Raw genomic sequence first — 21919 nt, 5'->3', positions numbered from 1 at the left:
TGCTGAGCATCTTGTGGGGTCTCCGAGTGCCAGCCCTGAGTGTCACCCCACTGGTGCCATCCCTGGCCAGCAAACATCTTCAGTGGGTGCTCAGGCTGCTCAGTGAGATCTATAAGGGGCTGCTGCAAAGGTGATGCAAACTTGAATATAAGAGGTTCCACCTAAACATGAAGAGGAACTTCTTTACTTTGAGGGTGGCAGAGCCCTGGAACAGGCTGCCCAGGGAGGTGGTGGAGTCTCCTTCTCTGGAGACATTCAAAACCCACCTGGACAAGTTCCTGTGCAACCTGCTCTAGGTGGAACTGCTTGGGCAGGGGGGTTGGACTAGATGATCTCCAGAGGTCCCTTCCAACCCCATGTGATTCTATGATTTGCTGTCCTGTGGCCACAAAGGACCACTCAAGAAGTGGCCCTTAAATGCAGCAAAAAGGCACATAGTTTATGGAGGGTGCAGACTGCAAAGCACTGGAGCAGGCTCCTGGGTGGCATTTGGGGGTCACCAGCTTTGAGGGGGGGCTAAGAACAGGCTGAACAGGAGTAGTGTGCCTGGGGAGGGGTGGTCTGGGTAGGTATCTGTGCAAATGTGTGCATGGGGGATGTGGTCTGTCAAACGTGGATCGTGCCACTTTGGTCACTGTGGAAAGGTTCGGTGTCTTCACCATGTGAAGCCCGGTGAGGGTGCATGCCCACGCTCTCAAATGCTGTTCCCTGAGTGCTGGCAGCAAGCAGCACCTTCCTACAGTGCCAAGGGTGGGCATGAGGGTGCCACAGTGATGCCCTCCTGCAAGGAGCCCCAGCAGGAGCTGTAGGCTGTTCAACCTGTCCAAGCCTCAAGTATTCAAAGTTTCTGCGGTGGGGGGTGGAGAGGTGAAGGCACCCAAAAAATCTCATGGAAAATTTGAAAATCCATACTGATACCGTTAGTTGATAACAGTTGTCTTTCTCAAACAGTTATGGGTTGTTTCAGGAGATACGATCTCAATGATCTCAGAGGTCCCTTCCAACCATGGTGATTCTGTGATACCTCCTCCTCCTTTTTCCTGCTCCCTGTGATCCCATCTCCTTCTCCAGGACATCCTACAAGGGGGTGGGAACGCCTTTTGGAGAGCCAAGCACCTGCACACAGTTTCTCATCGCCCACGCCGAGGGGATGAGGTACATCCATCGCCGCTGGGATTTGCAGGGCAGGCACACCATGCTGGCCAGATCTTAGTTCAGCGTGGTGAGTCCTCAAACACCGTCAGGTTGTGCTCCTGGATGTACCTCAGCAGGATGCGTGCCCGCCTGTCGATGGTCTGCAGCAGGGGTCTCAGGCCCTTGGCGCCACCTTGGCTCTCCCAGAGCTCCTGGTCCACACGCAGTGACTCCAGCAGCAGGCTCTGCAACCTGCCTGACCGCAGCGTGGCCACCGCCGCCGCCGGGAAGCTGCAGCAGAGGAGGAGAGAGGGAAGGAAGGGGTTACCAGGGGAAGGTGGAACAGGGAGGAGGCAACCCGGTGCTTCAAGGAGAAATGCATGTCCACCCAGAGGAACAGGGGATGAAGAACCTCCTGCTTAAAATTCTGTGAGCGTGCATGACAGCCCCATCAGAAACGGATCCAAACGAGCTTCAAGTCAAGAGACTGATAACGTGCCAAACGCCCGATGGGCAATGATGCAAGAAATGCTGAAATACCTGATTATTGGCTAGTTTTGTGCAGCTGCCAATTAGAGAGGGGAAAACAGGCTTTGAAGACTACCATCAGCCACCCAGAGCAGGATGAAGACCCAGTTTCAGGGCAGGGGCACATGTAATGGGTTTGCGAGCCCACTCACCTGCCCCTCCTGGGTGGGAGGTGGCTCCACTTCACAAGGCTGCATAGATGGGGAGCCCAGGAGAGACACAAAGTGCAGACAAGGCTTCAGTCCACACCACATATGCAAGCTCGGCCCTCACCCAGCACCTGTCCCCCCAGAAGGGTGCAACATCACTCTTCCTACCTGTCTATGCCTTGCAGGAGCCTGAAGTTGAGCTTCTCCTCAGGGTGTTGTGGCCTGCCTGCGTTGTCAATGAACACCAGGCGGGAGGGTGAGCTCTTCCGGACCTGCCAGTGGGATGGGAAGAAGTTTACTTACTGTGGGGAGTGACCAGTTTTGGGGGTTTTGCCTGGTTTTTTAATGCATCGAGAAATCCTGAGAGCATCTGTGAGCCAGCAGCTGCCAAAGCCCAGGTCTCTCCACGCTGAGGTGCACCTCCCACCAAGTACCACACATCACCGTCCCCCTTGCTGCCACCTCAGCCCTGTAAGGACCCCCCAGACACCTTCATCTTAGCCCCAGAGCAGCCCCTGGGCAGCAGGAGAACGTACCAGAATGTGGACCAGCACCAGCTCCCCTGGGTTTCGGCACTTCTCATGGAGCCTCTCCTCCACACAGGGCTCAGAGGGATCGGGCTGAAACCCACAACAGTAACGGTCCAGGCGGTCATGAACCTGTGGGAGACATTTGGGGACCTTAGTGAGGACAGGCACCTGGGGTGGGGTGGTCCAGTTGTGAACTTTGCTTGCTCAGAGGAAAATAAAAAGTTTCTAAGGATCCTGAGTAGACATGAAATGGAAAAGCTGCATACACCCTTGAGTGAGAGAGAGCCAGGGAACATCCAAAAGCTGAGCTGACTTGCAAAGCCCCCTTGGCTTGGAGAAGAGACTGACAAAGGTGATGGTGACAGGCTTTCCTGCTGAACCTCAGACACCTTCTGTGCCTGGTACCTCCACACCCCATATTTGCACAGAGCAAACAGGTCGTGTTTCCATCTGAAACCAAGGGAAGGTGTACACAGCCAGGAATGTAAAAAAACCCAAAAGCACCCAAGGAAACCTTAGTTTTAAAACCTCAAAAAGAGAAGGGTGATTTTTGGAGCTGAGTCTCGGTGCACTGGATGATGGTTTCATCTGGCTCCCAGCTCATTTATGCCTTTTCATCCATCCCTGCTGGCAACCTGAGCAGCTCTCAATGGAAAGAAGATGAATGGAAAAAGATTGGCAAGGGAAAAAGCAATCTGTGCATTACACAGAGCATGCCTGACATTTAAGTTGGGCCACAGCGACTAGTTTTAACTAGATTTGTGTTTAATTATTTGCAGGCACTGCTAAGGCTCTGTGTTGTCGAGGCTGTCAAGCTCCCCCGCTTCCCACCCCAAATCCCTGTAGAAACCCTTGGTGCTGCTTGGCAGCTTCCAGCTTTTCACCCACACCCTCAGAGTGAGGAGGGACTTTTAAAAGATACAAATCTCTGCCAGACCTGGCTTCAGTAGCCCTGCCTCTGCATTCATGAAGCTTCCTCAGCTTTGCCAGAAGAAGCCAGCGCCTCCCTCTGCGGTGGCCTGTGGGGCAGATGGGACCTCGCTGGCTGTTGACAGCCCTCCCCATGGCTGCATTTATGACATTACAGCAAAAATAAAACCCATATATGCATATAAAAATCTGCTTTAAATATAGATATATAAAATAAATACATTTTCTGGTTGCAGCACAAAGGCATCCATCTTGCTTACTTGCTCGGAGTTGCTGGTCCTGGCCCTGGAGCCAGGGCTCAGGGTGCAGAGAGGCTCCTGGAGCTGCCAAGAGGGCTGGAGCAGATCTCAAACACAAAGTTTGATGTCCATTGCCATTATATTAAAAATCCGTTGGGAAACAAGATGAGTCCCACACCAGAGCTCCTTAACAAATCCCTCTCTTTCCTGGTTTAATGAAGGACTCAGATCAGCATTTCTCCACTGGGACGCTTACCAGTTAAACGTGATAAAGTGTCTTTTGACACAAAACACGTTGAAATGAAAGAAAATGTCACATTTCCTCCATATACTTCCTCGGTCTACCTACTGGAAAGCTCAGCACACCAGTTTTTCTCACCTGCTGCATTGTTTTCCAGGCTGCACAGAAGTTGAAGACAATCTGAGTTGACTAACATGGACTTTAAATGCATTCAGGCCTCCATTCACACGAGCACCTGTGAAACCGAGGCATATCAGTGCCAGACCCATGGAGGTGTGAGGTGGAGGCTGGATCTGGGGCCCAGGTGGAGCCTCAGAAGATGGACCAGCTGGTTGTGGAGATGCTGAGAGTGCCTCTGACATGTTGATGAACCCTCCTTCCCCCAGGGGAACCCTTCCTTCTCCCCAGGTTATTTATATTAGTATCTCCTCACCAGAACCTAAATGGCTCTAATGAACAAGGCACTAGATCTTACTGCTGGAACACAAATATGTGAGCCACACCTTCTCCCATCCAAGCTGAAGCTCCCTGAGAAGCTCCCCTTCAGCCCCTCTTTGGTCCCACACCAAGCTTGGCCACCCCAGAGCATCCCCTTAGGTCTAACAGGGCTTCCCAGCCGTGAATCATCCTGGGATGACTTCACCTGAGGAAAACCGCCTTGCTCTCCTCCCATCTGGGAGGGACATGGCTGCAGGACTTCAGAGTGATTGTATTTTTGGCTCCTTTTAAAGCAGAGGGCAAAGCCATCAGCAGCTGCTCCCTTTCCACCAGGCTTGTCATTTTGCCCCCAGTAAAGCTTTGCACCAGGAGCGGTGTTCCCTTATGGCAAACACCAAGAGAAATCAATATAGAAGAAGCCCAATTTAAAAGCTAATTGAAGAAAACAACGAAGATGAATTCTCGTACGTGCCAATCTACAGCAGGGCTTAAAGCTCACACCTTCTCATTCCCCAGCAAGGGCTGTGAGAGGCTAAAGCCATTCCTGAAGGATGCTATTTCACTTTTATAGCATCAAGCTGACTTGGTGCCTCTTCACCTTTACGTGGCTTTTCCGCATGGGAGGATCCCATTGGAGTAATTCAGGAAAACCTGCAGAGTGCCCTTGGATTTATCATTGTGCTGCTTTAGACCTCTGAGGGAAAGTCTGCCTAAAACTAGATACTTTCTCCTGGACACTCAACCTTTCCATTGCACTCGACTGCATTTTGGCCTGGGGAAGGGAAGGGGGTTGGTTCATCTTCCCATTTCTCTGGCTGTTTCAGCTAAAATATTTCCAAGCCCAGCCAGGACTGCTTCTCCTCTGCCAGCCATATTCTGAGGTTATAAAGATTAATTGTCAGGCTTTGCCAAACAAAAAAAAAAGAGAGAATAATGAGAACATATACTTTAATAGTCTCTTTTTTTTTCTTTCTTTCTTTGCTTCTTTCTTTTTTTATTTTAATACTTGCCCTTTCAGGCAGTTTCCCCATATCTGATAACCAAAGCTCCAGCCCCAAGGTTCCTAAACAGGCTTTTTTCCATAGGAACCACTTTTTCCTCCTCACAGCTGCCCCTCTAAGAAATGATAACTCTCTGGGATGCTGTTGTAATCCCTCGTAGGGGAAGGGTATGATTTTCCAGATGGAAGATTAAGCACGATTAATGCCGGGGAGGAGGAAAGCAGTGTCGTATGAAGGGGCAGGGCTCCTGATTTCCAGCTCCAGCAGCACCTCCCCAAAACTGGGTCCAGTGGGGCTGATGCAGAACATGCTGCTTGTCCCTAGGAATGCCCTGTCCCAAGCTGCTGCCATCACCGCCGTGAAGTGGAGCCAGCAGAGCCACCTCGGTGGGAAGCTCGCCCACCTGAGAGCTGCCTGCTCGTGTTTCCCTGCAAGCCCAGAAGCCAAACTGCTTCTGCACAAAGCTCCCCTGTTCCCCGTTAGCTAATGAGCAAAAATACAGCCCGATAACCCTCAGCCTACGCAACCCTGCAGAGGAGAAAGAGACCAAGATCAGACAAGGAAGGTGCAGGTGGACCACAGCGGCACAGCTAGTGGGACAGGCAGTCTCCATCACCCCAGTCCTACCTGGAGGAGAAAGTCAAAGAGGGCCAGACGACTCCACTCGCCATGTGGGATGCTGGAGCAGGGACCATCCCCAGCTGCCAGTGTCGATCTGTGGGGACGCAGCATCTCCTGGTACTGCAGCCACCTCAGGGCGCAGGAGTTCTGGTCATTGTTGGCATCCTCCAGGTGCCGGACGTCAGGTGCCCACCAGATGATGGGTCGCAGGGAGCCGTCAGTGTAGCTGTAGGGCAGGAGGTGGCTGGTGAAGCGCCGGGCCACGGCGGGCAGGCTGCGGTTCAGTCCCAGGACCCTGTCCAGGTGGAAGGCCAGCACCTCGTAGAGGTCCCCAGGGCGCTTGATGAGCCCACAGCGTCCATCCCGGCAGTCCTCCTCCGGGCTGGTTGGTGAGGTGTCCCCCTCAACATTCCCCACGGCCCGCAGCTCCACTCGCAGAACTTGTCCATGGCCTGGGACGCGGGTTTTGGAGACCACCTGCCCGTTGGCCAGCAGCCGCATCTTCTGGAGGTCATCACTGGAGAACCATGGGGGAGCCTCCCCAGCCACCCCTCGTCGTTGCCTCCTTCCCCGGCTGGGCTGCTGGTCCTGCTGCAGGTGTGCAGGGAGTGCGGGTGACCTTCTGCTGTGGGCTCGTCCTCCAGAGAGGGGACTGGCCACCTCCACCCAGGGGCCTGGTGGGGGTGATGCTGGCAGCAGGCGGGGGGACCGGTCTGGTGATGGGGGCAGGCAGGCTATGGCCAGCAGGGTCAGGGTCAGCAGCACCCCAAGGGCCATCGGGGCAGGAGGCTTCATCCCCGTCCTTCGCCATGGTCGCTGGGCCTGTGGGGAAAGAAAGGGAGAGCATTACCAGGGGTCCCCATGGGGTGCTATGGCTGGGGATCCCCCACACCTGTGTGTCCCCTGCCCCACGCAGAGCTCTCCATAAGCTTAAAGGTGTTTGTTTTGGAGGAGCACCCCCACATCTGCTTGTGTGATCTCTGGGAAAGGTATTCCCCAAGTGCCTGCTGCCTCCATGGCGCTGTAGCAGGAGAGGTATGGCTGGTGGCACGATTTGTGCCAGAAATTAGCCACAGTCCCTTCAGAAGCCAGCCAGAGCAATGGCTGACCCACCACTGATGTGGCCATGTCTGCAGCACCGAGGTACAGAATCACCTCACAGAAGATGAATTCTTCATGCTCAAATATTTTGATTTAAAGACCCAGGAAACAAATAAAGAATAAAAAAATAAACCAAAGCAGAGCAAATTCCTGGATGGAGGCAAATGCTTTCCAGGTCCTAAGAGGTTTTTATCTTCAGACCTTACTCTGGACATTCTCAGCAGCTCCTACCCAGGTTGCACACCCAGCCTGTAGCCCAGATCTCCATGCCTTTGTTCGGAGGACATCCCAATGTGTGCTGAGACCCAGCTTCTGGAGCTCTGCCCACCTCTGCGCCTGGCAACAGCAAGGCACCTCCAAGTGCCCGTCGGGGGCTGTGGCAGCCTGTGTTTAAAAAGGAAGCAAACTGCAGTATCTGAAACCTAAAATATTCTCATTCCCAGCACTAAGGAACTGCTTTTAGACGGGTACTACCAAGTTTTCATGTCTGTATCTTTAAACACACAGCTTCCCCCCCTGCCTCCTTTAGTCATACTTTCTACTCTGAAGGGACTTATAAAAATTATATAGGCTGGAAAGGCAATTATGAGCAAATACTGTGCAAGCCTCCCCGTATTGCCAAGCCAACATATCTCCGCTTTGGCCTCAAGCAATCCCACACGCACGGCGCTGGCTCTGCCCTGAGCTCAGCACCTTCCCTGTCAGGGTGAGGTGTGAGGAGGTGAAGAGCAGCACCAGGAGGTCCTCCCATCCCCATCCCCATCCCCATCCCCATCCCCATCCCCATCCCCATCCCCATCCCCATCCCCATCCCCATCCCCATCCCCATCCCCATCCCCATCCCCATCCCCATCCCCATCCCCATCCCCATCCCCATCCCCATCCCCATCCCCATCCCCATCCCCATCCCCATCCCCATCCCCATCCCCATCCCCATCCCCATCCCCATCCCCATCCCCATCCCCATCCCCGGGCCACACTGCCCCCATGCCACGTTCACCCGGGATCGGGTGGTCTAACATGCTTCCAGGGGCTGGAGAGGCAAAAGGCACCTCGGTGCCGCTTCTCCGCTTCACAACAGGCATTTCCAAGTGGCTCGAGCCCATGCTGGAAGTCAAGGCAACATTCGAGTGGATACAGGGGTTTTTTTTGCAATTATTTGTTTTGGAAGCACCAGTATATCCGTGGCAGACACAGCGGGACAATATATTGCCAAGGAAGGGATAAGAGACTGTTTATAAGAGGAAAAGCTTGGGGGAAAAAAAAAAAAAGAGCTAAAAAGCCAGAGGGGAGGGGGAGCGGTGAGAGCCAGCAGCCAGAATGACTTCCAGAAGGCAGTTGGGCAAGCAGAAACATTTCCAGCCACGGGGCTTTTAGGACCTCAGGCTCCTGCCGGCTGCAGGGACCCACCACCAGCCAGGATTCCTGCCCCAGGAGCTGCCCCAGGAGACCCCAGCGTGTGAGCCCCTTCACAAGCTCGATCCAGCACTGTCCTAAAACCCACCAGGCTTCGTGCCCTCACCACGGGCACTCTCCCAAAGACACTGCATCAACCGAGGCAGATGAGAAGAGCTGCAAAGCCACCAACTCGCTGGCAGCAGCCGTGGGGGCTTCCCTTCGAGCTCCCCCTCTCAAGGACTGAGCAGCCTTAATGCAACTCTGTAAGAGGTAGCTGTGGTGCATTTGGAGTGATTCAGCTTTACAGCTCTCATTTAATTTCTTGTCTCCTAGAAATACAATGTAGTGCAGCAAAATATGTCTGCTGGGCCAAATTCTTTGCTCACACATGGCTTACACTGGCCTCTGTGGGAGCCAGGACTGTCTGGTGTGGGGCTTTGGGACCTGCCAGAGCACCCCTCGTTTTAGCTCTTCCTTAAAGCCCCAGAGCAAAAAGGAGATAGTTCAGGGTGAGACTGGTCAGAGAGTGATGTCCTCTCCTAACTTACTGGTGGGGTTATTCAAGGCTTGGTACCAACTGTCCCAGGCACCACTCTACACGGCTACATCATTTCCTTAGGCACCTTTCAGGCTGGAGATGAGCTTGAATACCCCTGAGCAGCCCTGGAGGGGCAGCAGGACTTCTGGCAACTGGCTGGTTATGGTGCCTCCCCAGTTCTCTGCCACTTGGATGTGGCAATGACTTGCTGCAGTCCCACAGCCAACACCAGCTAACACAGGTGGCACCCGAGCTCAGCGACCCAAAGCCTCCATGCCCTGGGTTTCAAGCAAGTCCTGAAAAGTGCAGACACACGCTTATTCCCAAGCACCCTCAACCCAGGTCTGGCACGCTGAGCAACAGTTTAGGGGAGGTGCAAAGTCTAAATCATAGTTTAACCATAGTCAAATTAATGCTGTGGCACAAAAAAGCCAGACCCCAATACCCTGATATCCATCCTCCTTTCAAGTCATCACCGTAAGCGTGTCGCAGTATGCCCCTCCAACCTCCAGTACACTGAATGAAGTGCAGTGACATCTATGGAGTTAACCCTGATGGACAGGATTAATTATAAATCTTTGTACTCCCATCTGCATCCAGCTGAGTTCCCTTCCCAATCCATGTTTTCCTGGGCAACTTTTCCCAGCACCTCCTCTATCCCACCCCTCTCTGGAGAGACACAGCCCACCCCACTCTCACCAAACTCCCCTGTAACCCCCTCCTGCACAGTGGATTTGCAGGGTGACTGTTTTTTCTTATTACCCTGATAATAACTCTTTGGCTGCTTACACCAAACCTGGGTGTGCAACAAGCCTGGCTGCCAAAAAATCCAAATATCCTGGTGGGGTGCATGCAGGAGCCATTTGGAGAATCTTGGATATACATCAGGAAAAATCCTTTTTAATCCACAGCTGGAGAGCAGTGGATGCCAAACGGATGGCAATGATTGCTGGTTTTTAATGTCAAGTCAGTTTACAGACCAGGCGGTTAAAGCATCGTTACTGTCCAAACCCACTTTGTCTTCTCTGTCAGCGAGCTTGGGTTTGGGCTCTTTCTTTCCCACCCCAAGCTTGAAATCCTGCTCTCTAAATCTGGGCGAGGGCCACCACAGGCTCCCTTCCCCAGCCCCGTTCAGGGTTTCCCTGCCACATCAACAATAAAAAGAAAAAAAAAAAAAAAGCAAGTACAGTGCAAGTGTTATTTCTGGCAGTCTGTATTGCAAATTTAATAATAACATTGCAGAAATAATACTGTATTTACAAGCCCAGGATAAATACTTTTCCAAAGAGGCTTTCTCTGAGCCCATGCTGTAAAAAAACATTGCAGTTTAAGCTATGGCTTTGATTCAGCCTGAAATGCAAACTCTGCTTTGCCAGTCTGACATAGCGACAGCACAGCACATCTCCTCCAGAAATTAGGTCCATATCCCAGGGGGCAAGCTACAGGCAAAACCCATAAAAAGGCTTAAAAGAGGTACTGCTTGTTCCAGGATGCCAATAAGTAAAAAATATATATCCTCACTCATCTGAGAGAAACACAGCACGACCCAGGCTCCCAAAGGCACGGTGGAGAGCCGGTGTAGCCTGGGCACTCAGGGATAAAACTTTCTAAGCGTGCTTGGGAGGGTTTTATCCTTGACATTATATTCCCGGGACGCTTGAACCTTGGCAGAATTTGAAGCAGAGAAGCCTGTTTTCAATTTCTTTTCAAAGTGCATCAAATTGGCTTTGTCGAGCTTCAAAGAAAAGAAAAACAAACCCCAAACTTCATTATTTAAGAATGTTAAGAAACAGCCCTAAAACTAGAAAGACACCATGGAAATATGTGGCTTTTAAAAGTGGGTTTCGTCCCTGTTTTCCTCTGGCACCTAAAAGAGTGCTCCTGCCCCTGTGCTGCCGTGGCCGGACCCCTCCAGCAGCAAATCCTACCATCCCAAAGAGGTGTCCAAGAGACCCAGGATGGCTCAGCTGTGGCTATGCCCCTCTTGGCCACCCACCCGCCCCAGGCTCCCAAGATTAGAGGAATTTGTCACAAGCCACCAGCGAGCAGGTTAAAAGCAGGTATGTGTGCTTATCTGGAGGTACACCATGCATTTTGTAGGGGGGGGGATGTAACACACAGAGCTGTACTCACCCTCCCAGCACTCTGCTCGCTGCCCGCCCGATGAACCACAAAACTGCCTGGGCAGCAGGAGAAGCAACCCACCATGACCAGTTTTAACAAAGACTGCTTGAAAAGCAACTGGGAAACATCCCCCTGGCTGCCCACTGCCTCTGGGAACATCTCCAGAGCCTTGTGCCCAACACGTGGCTCTCGAGACAGCTCCCAGTGTGTCGGGGAGAGCGGCTGAGAGCAGGTACATCAACCAGACCCAAGAGGGGAACAGCCCATTTTGACAAAAAACAAGAGTTTTTTGGCTTGTAAGGGGATGGCACATGGGTGAAGCTCACTGCTGTGACCCATAGCCGCGCTGAGGACACAGAAGGAGACCAAACCCCTCCATCCCTGGAGTGATTCTGGGCAAGCCCGAGCAGAAGGAAATCCTTGGCAGCACCCGCCACCCATCATTCAAGTGCTTAAGTGCCTCCCTATATCATCCCGCTCGGAGAAGATAGATGGCTTGCAGAGTGGGAATTTACTAAAGACAGCTATTAAATTATGACCACCAGCCTGGAAGGCAGCTCCAGCTCAGAGCAGGGTGCTGAGCTCACCCTGCACTGACAGCCCCAAGGGGGACCCGCTATGGTCCCCCCACATATGTGTCCCACCACCACCCACCCACACCTGTGCTGCTGTGGGGCATGAAGAAAGGAAAGCCCTTCACGTGGCCTCATGGTCCCTCAAGTTAGCAATAATTCCTAGCAGACCTGCACCAGCTGTGTGTCTGGGGATGTTTCTGCCAGGGACGCAGGTTTTCCCCTCCAAAATGCCCTTCAAGGGAGGAGGACCATGACCCCACAGCATTTCAGCACCCTGTGGACACCCTGAAGGCCACCCTACTCGGTGCCAGGACAGGGATGCGGCCGGCAGGCATTGCCTGGTGGCTCTAGGTGCCCCTGCAGACCTGCTTCCATGTGTTGCTCCTCACAAGTGGCTTGAGAAGCTGAAGCCAGGCACTGTGGAGCTGGGAAGGGGGACTGTGGTCCCACAAACCATAGACAAGAGAGTTACAGCAAAAGCTGGGTCAGCTGAAGCCCAGGAGATGGAAACTTGACACAACGCCACATGGTGCTGGGTCTTTCCCTGCAGAGTCAGCAAAGTCCTCGTAGCTGGCACACAAGCCTTCCCACCAGTGTCTCCAAAACCAAACCAGAAAATGACCAAGTCAAGCCGCCTGAGGCGAAACCTTAAAGCATGCTGTACTTTGCTAAATTTTGGACAGTCTGCAAAGCTTCTGCCTCAAGGGGTAATTTGTAGTCTAATTGTGAGACAAGCCCACTTTGCAGTAGCGTGGGACAACTCCCCAGCAGCAGCACAAAGGGATGAAGTGGAGTTGATACCATTCACTCTGCACACTGACTTTACAGCGATGGTGCCAACATGCTTCCTTTAACTTCTAAAATAAAGTTGCCTTCACATTGCTTCCCAGTTATTCTTACAGCCTGGAGGCAGCAAACCATAAAAACCTTGAAAAGCTCCAGCTCCACAGCCTCTCTCCATTAATACCCTGGCATTCCTTTGGCTCCAGACCCTGCATCAGCTCCTGGAGCTTTTTGCTTCTGAGGGGGAGGATATCCCTGTTTCTTGCTCGATCCCCCCCCATCGAGACCCACTATTTTGGAGGTCCCTCAGCCTGGAGCTGTTTCTCTGCCCAGCCACGGGCTGAGCACTGGCTCTACTCATACATCTCATCATCCAAAAGACCCATTTGAAAAAAATCTTCAACCAGTGCTGGAAACTACTCTGGACAATGAGAAAATCCCAGTGCGTGTACGTAACAGTGCCATTCCCATTGCACTGCCTGGTCCCAGTTGAGTTACAGACCAAACAAGGACAGCCGAAACCCTAGCTCGTAAAACCCCTGGGAGCAGCCTACAAGAGCAGAAAGGCTCCCAAAATCCCAAACGTCCTGTTCAGCATCTTCATGGAGGACCTGGGACAGGCAGCGGAGAACACCATGGAGGAGATGGATGGCCATCACCTGGGTGGAGGACACCACACTATGGGGTGCTGCTGATGCAGTTGAGGGCAGGGCTGCTGCTTGGAGGGACACAGAGAGGACACATGCCACATTCTGCACCTAGGATGGACTAAAGCCCTGCAGGGTACTGGTGAGGACTTGTTCTTCCTGTGATATCACTGTCCTGAATCGTGTGATTTTCACTGACAAAAAGGAAAAAATCATAATTCTTCTCCCTAACACTGTGTAAATCTTTTGGCTTGCAGCAAGTTAATATTCAGCTCGGTAAGGGATGGGCAGGGTGCTTTTCATCCCAATGCCACGACAGCGCAGCTCAGGACCCCTCCGGTTTAATCCCAGAAGTCAACACAAAGCACCACAAAAATAAACATCCTCTAGGATGCCATATTTCTTTGCTTAAAGTAAGCAAACTCAAAGCTTTCAGATGCCTCATCCTTCTCCTGCTTAAGTTCAGAGTCAGGCCTTTTACTGCAGACTCTTGCACTTAGCTGGGTCTTCAGCTTCTTGGAGACACATCTCTGGTTGCTGTTTGTCTTCCAGGACATGTCACCGAGATGCACAGTTCTGCTGCCATTTACACGGGCGAACACCTCTATTAATTTTCGCCACTATAAGCCTTATATTAAGTGATATCAACCTGCACCCAAACCACCCGGGTCACTGCAGACCCGAAACAGCACCTCGTGTTCACAGGAGGCAGCGAGGATCTGGGAAGCCCTGAATGCACGGCTGTCCCCCTAGCATCACGGGACAAGGGAGGTCCTCCTCGTCCTCCCTCCTCTCTGTCTGCTTATTCCTCTTTCCATCACACCTACGTGAGACCAGCACAACCTAAAAATCCTGGCAGGGACATCCAGGAGGGAGAGCAGCAGTTTTGGGCCACCGTTCCCTCCCTCGCTCCCCCCGCTGCTGTGCAGGATCCTGCCAGGTTTCCCTTTTCCCTCCTCCCCCCGTCCCAGTTTCCCGGCCAGCTCCAGAGGTTTTCAGAGGAGGTTTCCCATCTGCCTGCTGAAACAGCAAGAAGGGGGCCCCTTCCCCGGTGAAACAGATGTGACTGGCCTTTGTGCAACATCTGTGCCTCCTGCTCCCCTTCATTTTGAACAGTCTTGCCTTTGTTTGCGAAGGGTTGTGCAGGGGATGCTTTGGAGGAGGGCAGCAGCCCACGGGCTGGACTCCTTCCCTTTGGGTCCCACACACAAACCGCCTCAAAATGTCTGAGTTTCTTCTGGTGAAAAAAACAATACGCTTTGTTCCCCGCGACGTTGGGGAACGGACAGTCCTGCTCCTCAGAGCTTGGGTTCCAGTCGCTGCAAGTGGCTCACGCTAAGGATTCCTGTGGGATTCCCCAACCCAGGGGAAGTAAGAGCAGGAACCTGGGAGCCACCACTGATCCCCTTCCTCACCACCCCCCCTTGACTGAGAGCAGAAGTGCTAGAAAGCCACATCTTATTTGTTCTGGGCTGCATTTAATATGGGGAGGAACACATTAAAACAAAATCAAATCGTATTTCCGTCTCTCTCTTGATGAGTTTACCAACCTACTGACGGGTGCCTGAAAAGCTGCTAGAGCTTTCTTACACATTTTGGCACTCGGTCTCATTTTATTTATCCTGCTGGGGCTCACGTTTTATCTATATTTTGGAGAGGGGAGGATTTTGACCCACTTATTTCAATTTTCATTTCTGCCTGGCAGACCAGCACTGGGGAAGAGGAGCCCTTGCTCGGTGCCCGACGAGCACTGGCAGAACCCCCTCCAGGGATGCTGGCAGGGGCAGAGCCACATTTCCGCCTTGGCTCTTCAGCAGAGGTTGCCCAAATCAGCCGGCTGGGTTTCCCCGAGCTGGCTGTCAGGTTTTTTTCCCTTCCTGGAGAGCGGGAAAATGCATTCGTGGGATTCCAACGGGGAGGGAAGAGGAGGACAGCAAGGCCTTTCAGCCCTGCAGGCTTTCTTCAAAACAGAATTGTTCACACAAGCCCTGGTCTCAGTCGCGGAAAGGCAGCCCGCCTCTTCCTCCGTTTAAGCCATCCCTTTTTAAAGGGAGAAAAAAAAAGGTGGAAGAAAGCTGGTGGCTGCTTGGCTCTGAGTGCTGCCCGTGTCCTGCAGACCCCATCCCAGGGAAAGCCTGCCGGCAGCCTCCTGCTCCTCTGTCTTCCAGCAAACCCCACGGAGCGAGTCAGCACATGGCAAGAGCACCAGCGTGACCCAACTCTCAGAAAAAATGGCTTTTCCTTCAGGGCAAGAGAAATAGCTGCAGGCAGACCAGAGTTACTGAGCATCTGAAACAGAAGGGGTAACCAGGGCATCCTCTATGCTGGAGGATTAATAAAGTGTAATCGGTCCCTCCTATTTAGACTGCCTCGTACTAGGAGAGCGATGGAGCAGTTGGAAATTACTCGCTGGCAGGTTTTGAAAGCAGAAGAAAGAAGATGTTTCTGCAGTGCAGTCATCCCCCAGCCCTCGCTGCTCCGGCAGGTCGGGCACGCACCCGACACACAGCCAGCTGCAGGCGCGCTCCGTGCTGACCCCGGAGCCCACAGCTGGGATCCCTCCCGCTTTCTGCAAGCAGCCACCTTCCTGGTGGTTTTAAAAGAAGTCAAAATTCGGCTTACGTATCTCGCTTAGGGTTTTGCTGCAAATGAAGCAACAAGGCAATCAGTTTAGGGCACAGCTGGAATTTATTCCTCTCGCCCATCACTGCCCTGCCTGCAGGTGAGTGGTGCCCAGAGCAAACCCAGATTAGGGGTGACATCAAAGTAATCAATGTGGGAGCTCACAAAGGAGAAAGGGCTGCAGAACCATACCTTCCCTTGCCAAGGCAAAATTGAAATCCTGGCAAAAACTGAATACCCCGCTGTCGCAGGGGAGACCACACCAGGGACCTGGCACAGGCTATATGCTCTTTGAAAGGCTTCATAGTGAAGGCTCATAGAGGAAAACGTTACTGTGGACGAAAGGCTGGTGCTGGGAGAGCAGCCCTGCTTTTTTCTTTGACAAGGAGGAATTATTTCCAGCCCCAAAACGGGTGACAAAAGTCCCAGTCTTGTCTGGTTTCTTCTTGCTGATGAAGCTCATAAATTAAGAAACTCGAAAGAGCCTATGCAAGTTGTAGGATGGAAACTATAAAGCACAACATCAGTGTCCCCCATACACACACACACTCACTCACTCTGGAAGGTGAAAGCTGGCACAGTCTTAACTGCTTCCAGAGATGCTCTGAGTCACAACCACACTCTCGAGGACATCAAAACATTTCAGCAACGCAAGTGACACCAAAGCACCAGTTTCTGGCAACAGCAGCGGGCGTCTCCTCAGCTCATCCATCACACGTGTTTGCAATCCCTGCCCGACACCAGCTTTGCAAGGTCTGAGATTCAGCCCCCTTACCCCACTGTGACCCCCCCCAGCATGACGTCCCTGCTGTCCCCCAGTGGGACAGCGGTGACAGGGAGGCGTGGGGACCCCGTCCCAGCTCAGCTGGCTCCTGCTTGCTTGGATGGGTCTGGAAGCCAGCTGACAAAGGATGTCTCAAACTTAAGTGCTAAAACCAGACGACACGAAAAATCACCCTAAGGTTTGAAATGTGCTGTGGATGTGGGGAAACCTGCTACCGCAGGGGAAACACGCCGTTTCCCCCGAGGGAGGCATTTTCCCTTCCCAAACTGGCCGTTTTGGTGACTCTGCTGAAAACCCTACACTTTGGGAGGACCAAACGGAAAGCACGGAGGGTCTCTGTGCTCTCCAAGCCTATCTGCACTTTGCTGCCTTCACCCCACACTCTTCACCTGCCTGAAGCCACTGGGCTCTTAAAAAAGGTAGATTTTGGCTGAGGAAGCTTAATCTCCTCCCTGCCTGACAGCAGTGCCTTTAGCTACAGCAGCCCCAGGCACTGTCTTTACAGGCATCCTTCTATCTGCTTTGGCCATCAAAGCAGATATAGTGCTAGTGGTATAAAGGACAGACACATGCCGGAGCAGGTCTGTGCCTCGCTTGCCTCACCATGCCCCAAGCCCTCAAGGGTCCCGCTGGACTTGCCTCCAGGGTGGAGACAGCCAGGACATGGCTTCACACCTCGTCCCATGGGGTTGGTGCCCCTGAGCAGACCCAGCATCACTTCCCGTCACCGTCTCAGCAAGGAGACCTTCAAAACCTACCATGTCTCGTCGTACCAGCCAATGCGCTCCTACTTCTGTGCTTCACCACCCACGGGCGATGTGGCATGGGGTCACCTCCTGAGCTGGGTGCTGGCTGCCTTCCACACAACACCAGGAACCCACACAAAATACAAAAAAAAATTTAAAAGTAGCCACAATAAAAAAAAAAAAAAAATCTTCCAGCGACTATTCACAGCCAGGGGCTGTCACCCAGGGATGCTCCTCTGCAGTCCCTCACTCCTCATTGCCGGGGGCTGCTGGGTCCCTGCCACGGCACACGGGTGGGTGTCTCCGGTCCCCCCCGCGGGCGGGAAGACACTCTTCAAACTTCAGCTGCGAGTTTTCAAACTCTGCCTCATCCCAGACCCACCTCCCTGTGGGGAGGGGAGCGGAGAGGCTGGGAAGGGGGGAACAGGCATTTGAAGAGTCTCTTTTTCACAATAAAAGCCCTTCTTGCTGCTTTTTTTTTTTCTTTTTTTTTAATACCACAGGCCCGATTGGAGCCGGGAGGCACAGGTAAAGGAGGCTGAAGACACACGGGCTCCTCCCAAGTACATTTGCTCCCAGTTATCTTGGTGCTGGACAAGCAGAAGGACAGGGAGAGCCCCAGGGACCACGTCCGCCCCGGAGCAGGGAAAGCCAACCCCTCGTTTCCTCACTGGTGCCTGAGAAAATGCTGTTTGAGGGTTTTTATTAACATTGCTTTCCCTTTCGGAACCAGCCCAGCACAGAGCCGTGCCACATCCCTGCCTGGGGCAGACACAGCCCTGGGAGAAGATTTCTTACCCGCTTAAAAGGGCACTAACTTATTAAAACCATTTTTAGGGTGGTGCTTCAGGTACCCACTTTCCCAAGGCACCCAGGGTGGGCAGTGCCTGCAGGCAGCCAGGAGAGGGGTGATCCTGGGGGTCTGGGGGAAGGACACCCTCCCACCCACCCACACCACACGGCAGGTCTACAGCACGGGGAGCCCTGCGGTGCCCGGCCAGGGCAGCTCTGCCCATTGCCTGCTTCTGGGGTGCATCCCAAAGGCCATTTCCCCAGGGCTACGGGAGGAGGAAGAGGTTGGAGGCATCGCTTTGGAAAGCAACATGTTCCACCAGCCCTCCACATCCCAGCAGGGCACACGGGCAGCAGATGCCAGGCTGCAAAGTATATTTTTTCTCCCCTCATAAAACTTTTCCCTGACAGCCCTGGGCTATGGCCAAGCAAAACCCATCAGTCCCCCACCATGTCTCCATGTCAGGAGATGCTGTCACCTGCCCCAGACCCATGCTGGCTCCAACCTCTGGCAGCCTGGCTTGGGGACAGGAGGAAACCCTCTGTCTCAGGCGTGTGGGGGCATTTGACCTGTGGAACGACTTCAGCCAGGAAACTGTAACTCAAATGGGGCTGATCAGCATTATTCTTTACATTTTTAGAAGTCAGACAAAGGCACAGTAGAAACTTGTGTGAGGGACACTGAAGAGATGGCAGTCTGAAAAGAGAAGAGGATCAGGGACACTCCAACAATTCCATGTTTCTATGGCCCTGCGTGGTCCCACAGTGACATTTCACAGGGCCATGTGAAGCACTGGGTGTAAGCAGCGATAACAACTCAATGCTCTCCCCAGCTCTGGCTTCTGCTAGTCCTGGCACCCCAGTACCTTCACACCCCCTTGGCTCATCCAGTGCATTTTATTTTTAATATGGTGTGTCTCCCAGAGCCTCTCATTGCTACTCCAAACTATAGTTAAGAAACGCAGTGGATTAAAGGTTACACACAAAAGCAGTGAGTTTGATTTTGGCTGCACCAGCCTTGGGTGGGGGAAAGGGGTGAGGAAACCAAGCCCCAAGCCCACCACCATTGCTGCCACCAAGCTCACTGACCCCCCTGTCCATCCTGGGCACCGCAGCGTTGGACTGACACATCACAACCTCGAGGGCAGTTAATAACCTAATATTTCTAATATAATGAGTAATATTAGGAAATTAGCAATAACCTGGTGCTAGCCTCGGCGCAGACGCGGGCAGAGCCAGGTGACAGGGGAGGGATGTGCATGGCTCCCGAGGCTCAGGCCTGCGCGTCACCGCTCGCCCGTGGCACCTCATTCTGGGAGCCTTTGCTTTCATCTCCCTTTCTTAATTTTGAAATGATTCAATTTATATGCAATTTTCTGTCAAAAATGATTCCCACCGGCGCAGCGGCGTCGCCGGCCTTGAGTGACAGGCTGGGCGCTCCGGCTGCTCTCTGCGGATTGCCTCTCCCTGCAAATAACCATTTAAAATGAACGCCTGACATTTGAGGAATTTGCCATCAGAAACAGGCGTGGATGGCTGCTGTGGGAGACAGACTTAAGGGATCGGTGGCCAAGCCGCTGTGATAAATCCACCGAGCCTCGAAACAAATGCTCCCATCTCGGCATTTTGAAATTTCAATTTTGTTTCTGCCCCCCCTTCCCCTGGAGAAGTTTTTTAAGGATGTTCGCGGTGCAAAAATCAGATTAAAAAGGCAGACAGGCCAGAGAACCAAGCACATTATGAACCCGTTTCCTGAGGATGCCCAGGAGGTCCTCCCAAATCCACAGGTCCTCCCAAATCCACAGGGCTGTGCCTACATTGTACCCTGGCCGGGTAGTCCCAAGCCCACCAGCACAGCCCTGGCCCCCATCAGTAGCATCCCCGCTACCTCATTCTGGAAAATCAGGGACTTCTGGAAAATCTGGAGAGTGGAAACTGCTTTTCATAGAATCACAGAATGGTTAGATTTGGAAGGCACCTCAAAGATCATCGAGTTCCAACCCCCCCACCCTGGGCAGGGACACCTCCCACCAGACCAGGTTGCTCAAAGCCCCATCCAGCCTGGCCTTGAACACCTCCAGGGATGGGGCATCCACAGCTTCTCTGGGCAGCCTGTTCCAGTGTCTCACCACCCTCACAGTAAAGAACTTCTTTCTGGTATCTAATCTAAATCTCCTCTCTTGCAATTACTCCTTGTCCTGTCACTACACTTCCTGACGAAGAGAAATACCTGTTGCAGAAGGATGGAGATAGGCTGATATTATTTTTTTCCCAAAAAATAATTCTTCTTATCCCTTTCTGTCCCAGTGGACCTGCATTCACTTCTCCCTTGGGAGCAATGCATTCATTTCTCCCTTGGGAGCAACAGGCAGCAGAGAGGGGACAGATTTCAAGAGCTGACAAGGAACAGAAAGCTGGTCTGCCTTTAAGAAAGTAAAGTTGAAGGCTTTTATTCTCCCTTTTAGAAAAGTGTGAGGCTCTAACAGGTTTGAGGGACTATGAATATGACTTTCCACATACGCCAAGACAATTATAAGCTTGAATGGATTTCTGAGACCCAAACCCTACCCAGATAAATTACTGGCTATCAACCACTGATTACAAATGAGCTGCTTAGAGAGCCTTCAAATTTTTCTTCTCCCTACCCCGCTATCTCTTACATCTGTTGGTAATAGCCCTCGACACTGCAGTAAGGAGTAGTTATAGAAGAGACCCTGATCCTTCAGCCTTCCTTTGCAGCAGCTGTGAAAGAGATAGGAAATTAAGGCTATAGGGATCAAGCTGAACTGTGAGAGAGCTGGACTCCTGCTCAGCAGCCTCAGGCTGGGACCCAGAAGATGCTGAGAAGCAGATGAGCTGTGAAAATTGAGTTTCGAGTCTGGTTTCGAAGCAGGACAGGTACCCACGCCCCACTTCCCCAGCCACCATCCCTAAAGGGGACACGCCCACAGTCCCTAATGTAAAGAAAATGCCAGATGTGGGTGATTTCTTTCAATGCGTTGTGTGTGGGAACAGACTCTTGGATCTCAGGTTTTCCTCATTGTTCACATATGGAAAAGGTCCACACGTGGAAATAAGCCCACCCAGGTCACTTACAGAACCCACTGAATTTTCATAAATACATTGAAGAAGCTGCACACCCCCAATCCAATAATTAGAGTAAATTAATGCTGCTTGGAATGCTTTTGTCACTGTTTTTCTGACTCAAGACAAAAGGCAGGAGGTCACATCCTGAAGAGAGACAGATCCTTTAGAAGCAGTGTTTAAGATGCCAGAGAAAACAGCAACATCTGCAGAGGAATCACACGTTCCCTGAGCGTGCAGGCTTTATGCCTCCCACAAATACCTATTGTATCCTCCTTGCTATCATGACTCAAACACAAATATCTGGAGGAAGGGACACAGAGTTAATAAGTCCTTCAGAGGTGACTACTCATTCCTCCAGCTTACAGTTTGGGTAAACAGCAGAAGCTCTGGATCACTTGTCAGACCACAGCATTGTTTGTGCTGTGGAGATTCAAATGAGTTAGGGCTTTCTTTTCACTTTTTAATTTCTCAGGGTTATTTTATCTTCAGCTAGAAATAATTCTTACCACCCATGTCCAAGACATTTACTGCGTTATTAGAGAAGCAACCATTTCCTAGCCTGCTCTGCCAAGAAAAGGCAGCTTTTGTGATCACTCTGTAGGGCCGAGGGTCTATCAGCCTCAATACTTCACCAGCTTCTGCAAACAACTGAATTTCAGTCTCGTGTGAGAGCAGACAGTAGCTGAGAGCCCACCTGTGTCATGACACCCTGAGCCCATGGAGAAGGCAAACCCACCGGGGCGGCACGACATGGGTGCCCCATAGGACACCCATCCCCCCTGGGTTCCCTTGGTCCCAGCAGCTGCTATAGCACCTTGAACTTCAATGCTGAGCTTCTACCTTGATACCTCCGTCCTCTTCAGAATATGTCCTTCCCAAAGCAGAGACCCCAACCTCTCTCAATGCAAGCG

The 21919-nt window shown here is 52.3% G+C and overlaps 1 protein-coding gene across 1 annotated transcript; it reads right to left on the bottom strand.

Moving 5' to 3' along the window:
• Window positions 1-249: 249 nt before the first annotated feature.
• Window positions 250-17485, bottom strand: FAM198A (family with sequence similarity 198 member A). The gene is made up of 5 exons (XM_014937672.1): window positions 17142-17485; window positions 5818-6633; window positions 2348-2470; window positions 1980-2083; window positions 250-1425 (listed from the first exon to the last, which is right to left on the bottom strand). Exons 1-5 carry the CDS (start codon window positions 17142-17144, stop codon window positions 1215-1217), a joined length of 1257 nt encoding a protein of 418 aa, XP_014793158.1. The 5' UTR covers window positions 17145-17485; the 3' UTR covers window positions 250-1214.
• Window positions 17486-21919: the final 4434 nt, after the last annotated feature.

Source organism: Calidris pugnax, unplaced genomic scaffold, assembly GCF_001431845.1.
Source record: "Calidris pugnax isolate Ruff unplaced genomic scaffold, ASM143184v1 scaffold11, whole genome shotgun sequence".
Classification (NCBI taxonomy): Eukaryota; Metazoa; Chordata; class Aves; order Charadriiformes; family Scolopacidae; genus Calidris; species Calidris pugnax.
Note: the sequence above shows the minus strand (reverse complement) of the source record. Positions and strands in the feature narration are given on the sequence as shown.